The sequence below is a fragment of the Chanodichthys erythropterus genome, chromosome 20 (assembly GCF_024489055.1).
Source record: "Chanodichthys erythropterus isolate Z2021 chromosome 20, ASM2448905v1, whole genome shotgun sequence".
NCBI lineage: Eukaryota > Metazoa > Chordata > Actinopteri > Cypriniformes > Xenocyprididae > Chanodichthys > Chanodichthys erythropterus.
In genome coordinates this window covers 4,788,661-4,801,724 of record NC_090240.1, presented here as the reverse complement: position 1 = coordinate 4,801,724, position 13,064 = coordinate 4,788,661, and the positions used below count along the sequence as shown (strand labels likewise).

The 13,064-nt window shown below is 35.8% G+C and overlaps 1 protein-coding gene across 4 annotated transcripts in view; it reads left to right on the top strand.

Moving 5' to 3' along the window:
• Window positions 1-8,456: 8,456 nt before the first annotated feature.
• tspan2b (tetraspanin 2b) overlaps window positions 8,457-13,064 on the top strand; it is a 30,218-nt gene continuing 25,610 nt past the window's right edge. For all 4 annotated transcript variants that reach the window (XR_010892928.1, XM_067371896.1, XM_067371899.1 and 1 more), the window contains exon 1: window positions 8,457-8,630. Coding sequence is in view for 3 of the 4 variants with exons in the window: in XM_067371896.1 (XP_067227997.1) it covers window positions 8,562-8,630 (69 nt within the window). In the remaining variant the exon portion in view is untranslated. The remainder of the gene's footprint in view (window positions 8,631-13,064) is intronic.

Here is a 13,064-nt window from a genome sequence, read left to right as displayed (position 1 = left end):
CTTTATTTTGTAATCATACATGCCTCTGTGCCAGCTTTGTAGTTTAATCGATGTATATTTTTTTGTCATGCTTAATGTGTTCATAATCAATACTATAAAATACTGCAAACAAAAATAAACACATTAACAAGTGTATATAATTTCATGTATTTATGCTTTTTAATAAAGTTGTTAGAAACGCTCACGCTCACAGATGACGTGGTCTTTGAGCGCCCTCAGGCGACCGTTATAATTTGAATACGCTACCTATGATTAACGATTTTTTTTAAATCATCCACTAAATAATCATCTTTTAAAGTTTAATGTGTTAACAGTGCCACAAATTATTAAAACACATTGCTGTTAGTAAAAACACATTAAATTGATTTAATGCCTACATAATATTTTAATAATAAAAATAATATTTTTATTAATATAATTTCGTTTTTTTTTTAAATTCATCTAATGCCCCCCTACATTTTAGTAGGTTTTATTCAAGTAGTGATAAAAAAAAAAAAAAAAAAAAAATGGTTAAAAAAAATTGGATTTTGGGAAATAGTGCTTCAGCAAGTGTACATCGAATGTACACTCGAAATCAGAGAGAATTGTGGGTATAAAGTAGTGAACGAATGTAGGGAATTAAGTCGTTCACTCAGAATTCGGACACCACTACAAAATGGCCGACACCCGATATAGTGGACTATATAGTGGATAGGGAGCGGTTTCAGACACAGCTTAGGAGTATATCGATCTAGTATGAGCTCACGGGTGTGAAGTCACGGGTTTGACTGCTGTTTCATGGGTAGAAGGTTGGAAAAACACGGGTTACGGGTTGCCTAGAACGCGGCATAATGCTGCCGCCACGAGCAAAATGATTCCCAGTAATAAATAGCCTACGACTTGAGAGGGCGTTTATGTCCAGTTTTTAACTAGGAAACTCTACAGTAATTCCGATAGCACGTGAAGGCAGCATAAAAAAAAATACTATTTCGAAAATGTCCAGTTAAAACTAGCAACTACAGCCTGAGCCGTTTCTGAGAAGTTACTGAAGCAACAAGAAGACAGCACCTTTGTGAGATATTGCATGTTTTCACACAACAGTTCAAAAAAACAAGTAACGTGATAACTTACATAAAGACGTACGTAGCTCTGTCCGTTTTTGTTCCGCCAATTAAAACGCATCCATAGCAGAGCCGTGTCACCACCGAGCAACACGGTGTGATGTTTTGTTCCAGAATGATTCTGTGTTTTTCAACAAATCGTGAATTATTGATTCAATGATTCCATTTTAAAGACTCGTGGCTGACATCATAACCGCATAGTAGCATACTACTCTTGTTATTCCTTCCATAGAAAAATATGGTAAAAAATAATAAGCAGGAGAAGCGTGCTACATACGACAAATCCAGTAAATTTAGTTACTGAATGAATCAGCGTCTCTGAGTAGCCTTAATGATTCAAATGACTCGGTCACCTCACCACCTACTGGATTAATGATGTATCCTGCAAAAAATATCTTATTAAGTTATTGCTTGTAGACTTTATTCAAAGTAGCAGTATATTGAATTTTTGACAGCAGGAATAAAAACAAGGCTGTAAGTGATAGTAGCCAACCCTTCTACAATGCAAATAAATCACTCACTTATGCCACCAAATTTCAGGAGAGCTGACAAAAAATTAATTTAATTAGCAAATAGCTTGTAAATTGTACGATTACATTCGCCTGTAATTGAGTTAGAGCCAAAAAATAAGTTTAGCGCAGATATAATTTAATTGCCTGCTGAGCTTTACGCTCCATTGCTATAAGCTGAGAGCGCCATCTGTTGCTTTCTCTCACTCATGCACTCACCGTGAGAGAAAATAGAGAGCACATGCAGGGCTGGTTGACAGAATTGTCACTGTCCCAAACAGACCAGTGCTGAAAGTTTATCATTTGCGCGCGTTTTTAAGCCTTGCCGATTTAAACATTCAAGCGCAAGAATAGCTGCACATCCGAAGCACACACCCAGAAAGCCGCATCTGACAGCATGTGAATACTGAATTGAGCTCACATCTTCTGCTTGAATGGACAATTTCACACAAAATTATATCAAAATGCCTGTCTTGGCGAGTATCCTAGTAAACATAGTCAGTTGTCTTAAGCGAATGTAAACAGTCGAGAAAGAAAACGCATGTAACAGTATCAGTATACTGGATCAGTGCATTAGCTCTTAAAGTGACAGCAGCCTAATAAACCTTCTGTTGTCTGTTTTTAATGTTAATCAAACAACATAAGAATAATTACAAAAAAAATCACTCAATGCTTTTGACTGAATAACTTTTGTAACTTTATATTTCATCTAAATTTCATATTTCACTCAATTTATAAAGTGAAGACTGTTTAATTTTATAAAGTGAAGACTATGCAGTGTTATTTTACATTTAATTACTTTATTCTGTACCTAATCTGTATATAACTATTGTTAATCTACCAAAAAAAGCACTGTTTATTTCATTTGCATCTTTGTTCTATTGTTGTTTATTTTTGCTATTGCTTGTAGTTTGATTATTTGATCTTATTTTATTGCAGACTGCTTACTTAAACTGTGTTTGAAATATATATTTTATATTTATATTTTATATTATGTAGAATTTTTTCATTTGTGTTCTTTCATTCCATGTAAAAACTCTAGCGAGTAAAATAAAAAAAAATGTATTAGCCAATGATGGCGACTCTAGCTTCAGTGTGTCCGTAGAGGTTTGTAAGCACTGCTGTGCTGTTTTAAATTGAATGACTGAGACATCTGAGCTTTGAAAGATAAATTACTGTTGCTCTGTGATTGGATTAGGACACTGCCCGGCTCATTTGGTAATGAAGGTAAATTAACCAAGACACTGTGCAGACCCCTGGATGCTTTGATCAAAATAGCACGGACATGTGTCTCGGAAGGGTCACGTGCACACACTAATCTAATGAAAGATATAATCTAATGAACTCCAATAATCTGTAACTGAAACTGTAAACACAATTTTACCCACCTTCTCTGTCAAGGCAGAAAAATACAGATGGTTAATTTGAACAAAAATTCTGATATTAATATAGTTCTGGGCTATAGGATTATAAGCGAGCCTGGTCCTGTCATCCTATTAGTGAAATTCATGTTTAATAAGTAACCGGTTCAAAGTCGTTGAGTATATACACTGGTTTATACATTTATTTTATATTTCAAATCATTTTCTTTTTGTGCAGTTAAGAGTAAATGAAACCAAAGCAATGCTGATAACAACAAACGGATGGATTTCCAGTTGTTGGATATATCATGATCTAATCTAATTTTGTGACAGATAGCAAATATCATGGCCATATTTATTTTTTTTAAAGTCGGCCATGACATCAGCATAAATTAAGTATGCACACTTTCTAAAAACACTACAATTGCTACAACTGAAAGGATGTGACTGGAATTTAAGAAATGCCTTGCACAATATCAAGTATACCTCTGAACGTTTTTATTGCACATGCTGTTTTATTTGTTACAGATTACTAGGGCTGATTCAAAATTTGAATCAAATTCATGATACAATATGCAATTTGATTAGCCTAATTATGCAAAGTAATATGCATGCTGATTAAATGAATATTCCAGGTTTAATACAAGTTAAGCTCAGCCAACAGCTGATTTGTGGCATAATGTTGTTTACCCAGAATTATTTTTTGTTCCTTCATTTTCTTAAAAAATAACAAACATTTAGGTTATCATGAGGGACATACAATGGAAGTGAGGTACAATCAATTTAAAGGTACACTATGTAACGTTTGGCCCTCTAGCAGTTATTAAGTATCACAGTCACGGCATGAAAATATAAAAAATTAATTTTGGGAAAAATACTGTATTAATTTTCATATCAACTGGCTTTCTATTAATGCAATACAGTGAAAGGCAATCGTCTGTGGTCTTCCAGTGGCTTACATTCCAGTGGCTTAACACCGTGTCTACACCAGACGCAACTTTTTTACTAAAAGCTGTCCACACTGCAGCGCGACAAACCGACCGTTGCAAAGCACTTGACTACGTCAGAAGTAGAACGGGGAGTCCGTTTACTGTAGGGAATTTGTTGCGTTGCGTTGCACCACATCTAGTGTAGACAATAACACAGATTATAATGGGTTCTATTGTCATTTTTTCTTGTTCAGAAAGGTGTTTCACTCATATAAATGTCACAACAGGGAAGAAAAGATATCGCAAGTTCCGTTTCATGCCGACTTTAATATGTGAAATTGACAGCTGTACATCTTTTTTTTTTTACATCACAATCACCAGTTGGAGCGCCCTGGATATTAGTCTCAGCCTCAGACGTCACGTCCACAGACCGCTGGCTGAATGTTTGATGCGTATGGCACACTTAAATGGAAAAACACTTCAGGATTTTTGAAGTTGTCATCTTGATGGTTGAATTCTACAGGATGTCTGGGAGACGTGTGCATTGCATTCATTAACGGTCCGTCTGGAAACAAATGTTGTGATGCCAAACCTCCTTGTGGAAGAAGAATGCAGTCGTGTACAACTGTGACAATAAGCGCTTACCTGGATTGACTAAATGCTGGATTTTCAAAAGTATGTGAAGTTCCATTGTTGCAGTAAACTTGCACAATGTTCTTGAATGAATAATTGATTAGATTCACACCAGTCTGTTATTGTAGGGACATCGACTTTACATTTTCACAACCATAAACATGATGCGGAACAAAACAAACTGTGATTGGTTGCGTTAAAGGTGCCATCAAATGTTTTTTTACAAGATGTAATATAATGTCCCCTGAATGTGTCTGTGAAGCTTCAGCTCAAAACACCCCATAGACGTTTTTAAATTATTTTTTTTAACTGCCTATTTTGGGGCATAATTAGAAATGCGCCGATTCAGGCTGCGGCCCCTTTAATAGCTCGCGCTCTCCACCCCCTCCTGAGCTCTTGACTCTATCATTGCATAAACAAAGTTCACACAGCTAATATAACCCTCAAAATGGATCTTTACAAAGTGTTCGTCATGCATGCTGCATGCATACATTGTATTATTTAAGTATTTTATTTATTTGGATGTTTACATTTGATTCTGAATGAGTTTGAGGCTATGCTCCGTGGCTAACAGCTAATGCTACACTATTGGAGAGATTTATAAAGAATGAAGTTGTGTTTATGCATTATACAGACTGCAAGTGTTTAATAATGAAAATAATGACGGCTCTTGTCTCCGTGAATACAGTAACAAACGATGGTAACTTTAATCACATTTAACAGTACATTAGCAACATGCTAACGAAACATTTAGAAAGACAGTTTACAAATATCACAAAAAATATCATGATATCATGGATCATGTCAGTTATTATTGCTCCATCTGCCATTTTTCACTATTGTCCTTGCTTGCTTACCTAGTCTGATGATTCAGCTGTGCACATCCAGACGTTAATACTGGCTGCCCTTGTGTAATGCCTTGAACATGAGCTGGCATATGCAAATATTGGGGGCGTACATATTAATGAGCCCAACTGTTACGTAACAGTCGGTGTTATGTTGAGATTATCCTGTTCTTCTGAGGTCTTTTAAACAAATTAGATTTATATAAGAAGGAGGAAACAATGGAGTTTGATACTCACTGTATGTCATTGCCATGTACTGAACTCTTGTTATTTAACTATGCCAAGTTAAATTCAATTTTTAATTCTAGGGCACCTTTAAACATCCGCTTGGGCGGTCCTTGGCCAATGAAAGCTGCGATAGAGTCCAGACCTTTGCGAGACTACCTGGATATCCACCAGAGGGCACTCCACCCTAGTCCATTGCCATCTTATCTTGAACTACATTTCTCAGAATCCTTTCCCCAGACTAGTTATCCCTGATTGTTCTCAGCTGTTTCTCATTATATTGTAAGTTCCTGCCTATATAAGCCTTATTAAGTCTCTCTTTGTGAAGTCTTGTATGTGTCAGCATTGCATTTCTATGCTGTTTAAAATGGGATGTTTTCCCCTCTTTTCGGTTTACGTGGCTGTTTTAGATCATGTTTGACTTTCTCCATAGCGTTTTAAAGTGGTAGCCTACATTCTCAATAGAATTCAAAGGGGTTGCTCATTTTATCATTATCTTATCACTCTTTTGGAATGCGCTACATGGTGAACGCGTATACGGTGATTGGCACGCCACTCATGCAAAATTAAAAAATTGGGCTTCAGTCATATTGCTCAGATAATCATTCCATTCAGTTCGTACAGCTTATAAAAGTGGACCGAACGCATGATGTATACAACAAATTAGCGTGATTCTATGTTTCGGTGTGAGTGGTCAGTAACGGCAATGTGGTCTGAAATGAGGTGTGTTCAGACGCATTGCTTTTTTGAGGCAACTGGAAATGCAGTTGTTTTTTTAAAGGGTGCATTACTAATATGCAGCTATAGGTGGGTGCACAATGTGCGTATACTCTGCTTATTACACAGACAGGGACGCACAACACACAAACATTTTTAAATATTAAAAATAAAAGGATTCCTCTCTGGAGAAGCATTCAGTCTTTCCGCTTGCAAATTCCGCCATGTAAATAGCGAATCCGCCATGGTGCAAGGGCAAATGGCTTTTAAAGGGAATGGGAGATGACACTGTGATTGGTTTATTGCATATTATACCCAAAACACACCCATGACTCATTAAGAGACCAGGTAGGCTACAACCCTCTTTGTCCATTTTTTTTTTCCATCGTTAAACTAGCGAAAGAGGATCATTAAAATAGGGCCATTGTGAATAAACATGGGCAAAAATGAGTTTTCTCATTTTGTACAATTTATCTATTCATTGTCTCTAATTATATTAATGTATTCTTTGTTCAACATGCAATAAAAAATAAGTAGCAATATTTTCATAATATATCATATTTCATAGAAATATTGATAATTACTTCCCTATCCATATATTATGTCTGATAAGCATGTTGTAAATGCCGGTTTCCTCTACAGTGGACATGAAACTGGTGCATGTCTCATAACTGAAAGTCACTAAAGTTTTCTTGAGGTGTTAATTTATGACAAACAATATGAAAATTAGCCAGATTTAAATAAATACAAAATATTATCATATGATTGTTGAATTTAGTCATTCAGTAGTTTTTAAAGACCAAGGAGAAGGAGTCTCCAAACATTTAGTATCTCTGAAAAGCCCTGATTGTGCTCTTTACGGGACATCTACTTAAAACTCTGGCTCGCAGTGTTCCCAACTTAGCAATTTTGTTGCTAAATTTAGCAACTTTTCAGACTACACTAGCAACTTTTTTTCCAAAAAGCACCTAGCAACAAATTTAGCAATTTTTAACATTTATTTGGCAACTTTTGGAAAGTGACTCTAATCAAAACAGCACACGTACAAGCTAGCTAAATAGACTGATTCATAATTCCTTAAGATCGCTGTGGAAATAGCTGTAAAAACCGGAAGACAAAAAACAACCAGTGGGGGCGGGGTTACACAAGGTCTATATATGTAGCACGCACGCATTTCACATTTTTGGCAAAATAATTTAAACGCAAAAAGTTCAGAGTAATTTTTTGGTTAGCAAGTCACATTTTTTTTTAAAAAAGGACAAATTTATAATTGCCTACACAAGTACCATTAGCACTTCAAAAAGGGCTAATGCATGCTAGTTCACTCACTGCTCACAAAACTTTAGTGAATTAAGTATTTTTTGTTTTTTTAAACTTACTTAATACATTTAAATAGTTCAACAACCAGTTCAAATCCAGTGAATATAGCTGTTAATGAATGTTTGATTAGAAACTACATCTATCAACATGTCTCAATCAAAACTGTACAGCCAAAAGTAGTTTTGCGTTGCGATTACGTAATGACGTCATGGCACAATTACGTCACAATGTCATTTAGCAACTTTTAGCAACAAAACGATCTGCCTTTAGCAACTTTCCCTGAAAATTAGTTGGCAACACTGGTGGCTTGTATGGTCTCAAAGCAATTGCCTAAAATATAATGTCCTCTACAGAGGAAAAAACTCCATTGCTGGGTCTCAGGGGGATAATATTACTCTTCAACTTAAGAAAAAAAAGGTCAATATATTCTGTAATGTAATAGGCCTACTTTAGGTTAATTGACAAAAAACTTAAACAACAACAGAAAAAAAAACATTCAGATTTCATAATTTTGTTGTTCCATATATTATTTATTTATTTATTTATTTATTTATTTATTTATTTATTTATTTATTTATTTAATTCGTTTTAATTTTGAGATTATTTTAAAAGTGAAAACTAAATGTTTGTTTGCTTGTGCTCAGTAGTTCTCCATTAAACAACAAGCCTTTAAAAGTTTTGTCTGGGATCGCACAGTCCTATGAAAGAAGCCACTGTGCAGTGCCTGGATGGACCGTTGCCCATCCCAAACCCCCCTAGAGTCACCCCACACATTATTCAAAGGGGCGGGACAGAGACACTGAAGAAATCACCCGCTGCTACTCGTACAGATGTTGACAGTGCTCGTGCAGTGCAACAGCATCTTCGCATTTCACTGTTATTGTCACTGTTATTATATAGCCGCTCACATTGTACCGTCACCATGGGGAAAGTTGAAGGCGGAATGAAATGTGTGAAATATCTCCTCTTCGTGTTCAACTTTATATTCTGGGTAAGTAATGCAGTAGTGTTGTATTGACATGCCATCATGTGTGGAGGCTATATTTTGCTATCTGGAGTCAGTTTTGCGTGTACTTTCTAGTCAAATATTCGTTCTCTGTGTTAGTGTTTACACACTTTATGCAGGAATTTAAAGCTTGATTCGGGGGGAGGCTGAGAGTCACTGCTCGTACGACTCAAATCAGATTTTCCACTGAGGAAAATCCGCCCATTTTTCCTTCAGCGTGTGTTTGTTTGGAGGGCAGCAGTCGGACACTGGCGCACTGTAGTGCTGGGTGTTTTGATTCACCCAACTGACTTCGAATCTTTTGGATCTGTTCATGAATAGACTTGTTCAAATTCGTTCACTGATTAGTTCAGGAAGCCCGTCTGCATGTTATTACATTGTTATGCCAGTAGGTGGCGAGTGGTTAGCATTGTTTACTATGAGTGAATCATTGAATCAGTCACTCAGTTCTTTTTTTATTTATCAAAAATTGCAGTATTTATTACAAATGAGTTGTCCGTGCAAATTATTATTATTATTATTTTAAATAATGTGCCCTTTAATCTTCAATCAAAGTAACTTCCCCTGCCTCTTGCAGCAATGTCTGTTCTCTGATGACGGATTGAGGGCGGGGCAACCTGTCGCTCACATGAGATCAACCAATAGAAAACTACAACCATCCAATCAATTCCCGCCCTACATTTGTTCTTGGTGTCTAAATGTAACAATAGAGAACAAAGGACTTCCTTTTCATGCTGACTTTAATGCCAATGGGTATGTAACTCCTAGTTTACGAACGAGATTCACTTAATTTGTTAATGGAGCAGGATCCTTCAGTTAATTCGAGAATGATGCCTTATTCATTCAGTTCATCCATGAACAATGAATTATTTATTTATTTATTCAATTGTAAAACTATAATAATTCAAAAAATATTAAGCTAGACTTATAAGTTAACATTGACAAGTCCCAGTTTGATCACAAAATACCTCGTTCAGACAAAGTGACTGTTAAGTGAACAGTGTATTCATTCGTTTGGCACAACCAATAACATTTTCCTTCACAGACTCCACTTGAAATGCTATTTCATGCAAATAGCCAGTCTTTGATGGCAGTTCAGTCAAGCACTTTAAAAAGACTTCAGTGAACTGAGTAAGTGTATGAGAATGGGTTATTCATTTTAAAAAAAAAAAAGTGAAAACACTGATTCATTCATGAATGAATCACCAGTTCTGCTTATATGGGCATTAACTACTGCACGGGAACAACAGTTTAATGAAGGTCTGACTATTTTTCATTGAGTTGACACTTTTATCTGATTTACCATAAACGTTTCATACAGCAGAAGCAGACTCTCCTGATTCTTCTCAGAGGCACATGATAGTTCACGGTCAATCTTACAACAGCATTTATATTTTATATTTTGGTGGTATTTTTTTCTTTAAGCCCTGGTTATTTTTTTTTTATCTGGATGCATGGTAAAAACCTGGTCTTATTAAGGACTTTTAAAATATTAATTTACAGACTGGAAAAATCACTAAAAGTAATAAAATCTTAAAATGTCATTGTCACAGTATTTCTATAATCAGTTTCTATTTGTAAATTTGTTTAAGCTCAACTCTCTAAAAAATATGAAAAAGGCGAAAAAAACTTTCCCCAGAAATCATGAACAACTGGCAAAGTCATTAAAATTCTATGGTCAAAAGGTTTGAGAGCTCTGTTTTTGTGCGCATCATACTGTTTGGTGTAACTTTTTTAGACCTGTTAACATTAACTGACATAAATGTGGTTTATGCACTTCTAAGAATTTCACAGAAACGCCTAGATTCCCATTAAATAAGTCTTAACTTTAGGAACATTCTCTTTTTCCACAATAACAGAACTCTCGTAAAGCTTTATTAGTATTTTATTATTACATTACCATGTCCCTGCCATGTCCCCCCCCCCATTTTCACTGTAAAAAATGCCAATTAATAAAATGTTGGAATAGCAAAAATATTTGAGCAAAGTTGAGCTAATCTTCTTGCTTGGGCTTAGTTAAGAAGATTAAGTCTGCAAAAATATATTTGAAAAACATTAAATGAATAATTATTGATGGAGAATATTTATTTATGGGCCTTTCAAAAAACATTTATACTCAAAACTGCATATTATAAATACAAATAACTGTTAACTCGTTAAACTAAAGATGATATTATATTGCAACATTGTAGAATAGTCCAGTTTGAAAAAGTTTGTTACTGCACAATACACGCTGCACATAGTTTCATGTAGTTCTCTTAACTTCACATTAATACAGCAATGTTTTTAAACTCAGCTTCTAGAAAATGAAGAACAAAGGTGCTTTTTAATATTTTTAATTAATTTATGAAGCCACTGTAAACTTTATCGTTACATATTATATTGTTATACTACAATGCTATTATATTTTGTGCAGGGAATTAGCTTGATAAAAAAGCCTGACAATGTCACTACTAAATATTGTGGTATTCCGCCACATTTCACACTGAAACGCCCCCAACTCGTAAAGATCGGGGCTTAAAGAAAATCCTGAGCTTCCTACTCGTATTTACGACTTTGTGGTGGCGTTCAAGTGCGATCAACTCATGACTTCGACATGACTTGAACGCACCATGCATCAGTGTTGGGGGTGTTTTTCGAAAAAGGCCTTGTGAAACAAATAGCCATAGCACAACTTCCAGTCTCTGCTGCTGCTGAGGTTTTGGTGGCACTGCAAGCCCCAGGCTTTCTTAGGCCAAAATAACGGGGTGGGGCCTGGTTCAGTTAGTTACTAGTGTGTTGAAACATGGTTATGGTGAGGGGAGGGACTTTTCCCTAGCACGCTCGAAGCGATTGACCAATCACAACACACTAATCCAGCTGACCAATCAGAGCACATTGTGCTTTTCAGAAGGAGAGGCGACATAGAAACGGAAACTAAACAAAGTGTTACTGACAGACTGAAAAGAGAGGTGCTGCAACAATGTCAGATATGGGGAAAATAATGTGTTTTTTGAACATTCAAGCATGGAAACCTATTCAAGTAGAGCCCAAAAACAAAATCAAGACTGTAAAAGGGCAAGTGTAAGTCCCCTATAAGAACTGTTCACTGAAAGGTTCTTTGGGAGACCAAAAATGGCTCTTCTATGACAACACTGAGAAAAACCTCTTTGGAACCTTTTTATTTTTAAAAGTGTAGTTTAATACAGTGATATGTAGTTAAACAGAATTAAAGAATAGAAGTTTAATAATATCAAGCCTGATTAAGAGGCCGACAGGGAAATAGGATATAGAAAAGGGTTAGAGATTGGTGTGTGTGTGTGTGTGTGTGTGTGTGTGTGTGTGTGTGTGTGTGTGTGTGTGTGTGTGTGTGTGTGTGTGTGTGTGTGTGTGTGTGTGTGTGTGTGTGTGTGTGTGTGTGTGTGATAGAGAGAGAGAGAGAGAGAGAGAGAGAGAGAGAGAGAGCTAAAGAGAGACAGTTGGTATGATCATGACCTAGTTAACCAGTGAGCGCAAGAGTGTTGTTAGTAAAATTATGTAAATGCACAACTTCCTGTTCAATAACTTCTTCTTTTTAGAGATTTGTGTTAAATGTTGTTTAGAACAACAGTTATTTGATCAACATCCCTATTTTATCAAACTGAAGTGCTGAAAACGTTGATGGCCAGCTTTAATCCCCATAGTTCTGTTTTGAGAAGATCAAGGATTATCAATCCTGGATTAACAATCTCTGCTTCTCTTCAAAATGTAGCTGGAATGTTATTGCCAATAAATAAAAGGGTGAATTTGAGAAAAATCTCTGCATGGGAGCTCTGTTTTGTTCAGTTTGACACAAAAACCCAAATAGCCTCAGAACAGTCTCTTTTTTTTCCCCAGCTAAAACCTCTCGCTCACAACCTGGCAGCTCAGCCATGGAAAATGGGCACAGTTTGGACTAGACAGAATAGAACAAAGAGAGGAAATTGTAGAGGATAATGATCTCTGGCCTGTTTAGAGCCACATTAATCTTGCAGATATGATCATTCATGTTGTCTGACTGACAGCATTTAGCATCCATTGGCTGTTTGTTTACAATAGCTTGTTCTCTCCTCATAAACCTCATAAATTATACAGTGATTATCATCATCTTCAGTTAGGAAAGATCCGGAATCAATAAAAAAGAAGATATATTGACAATATCTGTGACATGCTGTCAGTTTCCAACAGAAAATAGTATAGACTTGTCAGTCAGCTTATGAATGCTTAAATACAGTGATTTTAAATTCTAAATTACATAACTTAGCTTGTTTTGAACCTGAAATATTACTATAACAGAAAAAAAAAATCTAAATATGCATGTTTTGCATATTCATGAGTTCTTAAAAGGCATTTTTAATATATGTGAGCTGTAGAAATGTCCCATTTAACTTTCAAATCAACCCTAATTTTGAAATATGGTGT